At 36.5% G+C, this 2,124-nt stretch overlaps 1 protein-coding gene across 1 annotated transcript in view; it reads left to right on the top strand.

Moving 5' to 3' along the window:
* LOC118740119 (early endosome antigen 1-like) overlaps positions 1-2,022 on the top strand; it is a 2,167-nt gene extending 145 nt beyond the window's left edge. The window contains exons 2-6 of the mRNA XM_036471612.1: positions 5-43; positions 132-585; positions 642-1,207; positions 1,272-1,578; positions 1,651-2,022. Of these exons, the coding sequence (XP_036327505.1) occupies positions 5-43; positions 132-585; positions 642-1,207; positions 1,272-1,578; positions 1,651-1,977 (1,693 nt within the window). The 3' untranslated portion in view covers positions 1,978-2,022. The remainder of the gene's footprint in view (positions 1-4; positions 44-131; positions 586-641; positions 1,208-1,271; positions 1,579-1,650) is intronic.
* Positions 2,023-2,124: the final 102 nt, after the last annotated feature.

Genomic DNA, 2,124 nt, shown 5'->3' with positions numbered 1-2,124 from the left:
GAAGAAAATTATGCAGTAAATACAAGACCAGATCACTGAAATGGTAAGTACATACTTGTCCCCATTTGGATATACTTTTTGATAGAATTAATAAAATTAATAAACTTTATCAAATTTTGTATCCAAACCAGGCTTCATGGCAAGGCGAAACGCGAAAAGAGTAAAGAGTATTTGCTATGCTTGAGAAAAAAGGAAGCGCCTGTACAGGAATCTCACAGGCGTGAAAAGGAAGTTAAAATTGCTAATACCTGCAAAGAAGATAAATTGAGTAAAAATTTATCAGAAACCATAGATTTAGACGAATCTGATGTGGAATATAGCTCGCCGATTAAGAGTAAAGAAGAAAATAGAGAAATATACGAAGAAGATATTGAAGACACAGCTAATGATGTGAAGGTAGAAATGCTGGCGGAGGTGGTTGTAAAGCCCGAGGAAGTGGTAGGAAAGCCGAAGGAGGTAGTTGGACAGCCCAAGGAGGTAGTTGAAAAAACAAAGAAGGTGCTTGAAAAGCCAACTGAAGTGGTTAAAGGGCGAATAGAATTGTTAGAAAAACAAATTGAGGAGTTCAAAAAGCCAGATTTGGAGGTAAGAAAACATTTGTTGATTTAATTAAACTGTTAACTAATTCAAATTCATATCAGGAGACCAAAACCGAATCAATATATAAAAATTCTCAAAAAAGGGCGCGTTCCCCAACACCTGACCTGGAAATAAATTTCAACGAAAATAAGAAACACCAACCGGAACGGCCAACTTCGTCACAATTATACAGACAAATTAATGAAATGTTTCCCAAACACGATGAAGTTATTGGAAATCATGTAAAACATAACAGTACCACATTAGATGCAGTAGATGAAAATATGGCACGACTAATGTTGGACATTCAAACACTGAATGAGATTTTGCAAGCAAAAGAAACAGAATGGAATCGCTTGTTGAATTTGAAAAGAGTTAAAGAAGAGATGTTGGGAAGATTATCGCGCGCTAAGCAGATAATTGGCATAAAAGAGCGTAAATTTGATGAATATAAATATAGCTTGCAAGCACTTAAAGAATTGGAAACATATTTGTCGGAGTCGCAATCGCCATCAACAACTTCGATCAATATAGGGCTTTCCACCACGCACCAGCTAATTGAAAGTCGTGCTAGTATGAAGACAGAAGAATTGCAAAAGGAACGCAACAATACAAATCGTTTACAAAAGTAAGGACTTGTTTAATATTACAAAATGGATGTAAATTTCTATTAAACAGTCTTATCTTTTAAGCATTTTAATATCCAGCAACATTCTACAGCGCGCTGACGCCGCAAATTATGAAATGGATGATGTCAAAAGCGATTCGCCACCCCTTCACCACACAGCATTTAAGGATGATAGCCCAGAGCTGCAAAAACTACAGTATTTGGAACAAAAAATCAAATCAAGAGTAGGTAGACAGGGGCAATTTATAGACGTAAAGAGCATGGTTGCTGATTTTCGGCAACAAAATCCCGTTGTTTTTCCACGCGTCGGAAAGCGTATTAAAGCAAGCGATGCTGGTTACAGTGTGAGAGCGCTTAGTACGCCACCAAATGTGAGTACAAATTTTGTTATCAATATTTCCCAATATATTCACTAATACATGTCTACGGCAATGAAAACACAGTGTGTTGATGCGAATAGTATGTTTATGGAAACATCATATAATGGCAATGGATCAAATTATACACCAACATTGGAGAAATTGCTTAGTAAATCATCTCGAAATAATAGCTCGTTACATGTTAAGCCCAGTGCACCAATTACACAAGGATTTAAATTTAACACAGATAGCCAAAAAAGTTACTACCGTCTACAAAGTGATGGCGGTTGCAATGAAATTTCCATCACGCCAGTGAACTGTGTAAATCGCTATCCACAAAGAATACAAAATACAAAAGCAGGACTACTTCGAACGGCACTAGATGTGGTAAGTAGTTATAAATTGAAGTAAAATCAAAATATTAAATTACACGCTCATAAAAGTCAGAGATTTAGCGCTTGTTCGAGTTGCAATCACAACCGCAGTGTTGCGCAAATTATTAAAGTATCACACCTCTCTGAACTTGGCAGGACAACTTTTTCTCAAAGCAAAAATTCC

Source organism: Rhagoletis pomonella, unplaced genomic scaffold (assembly GCF_013731165.1).
Source record: "Rhagoletis pomonella isolate Grant_MI unplaced genomic scaffold, Rhpom_1.0 Rhpom_scaffold_00005, whole genome shotgun sequence".
NCBI lineage: Eukaryota > Metazoa > Arthropoda > Insecta > Diptera > Tephritidae > Rhagoletis > Rhagoletis pomonella.
The sequence above is the reverse complement of the archived record's forward strand: the minus strand, read 5'-3'. Positions and strand labels throughout refer to the sequence as shown.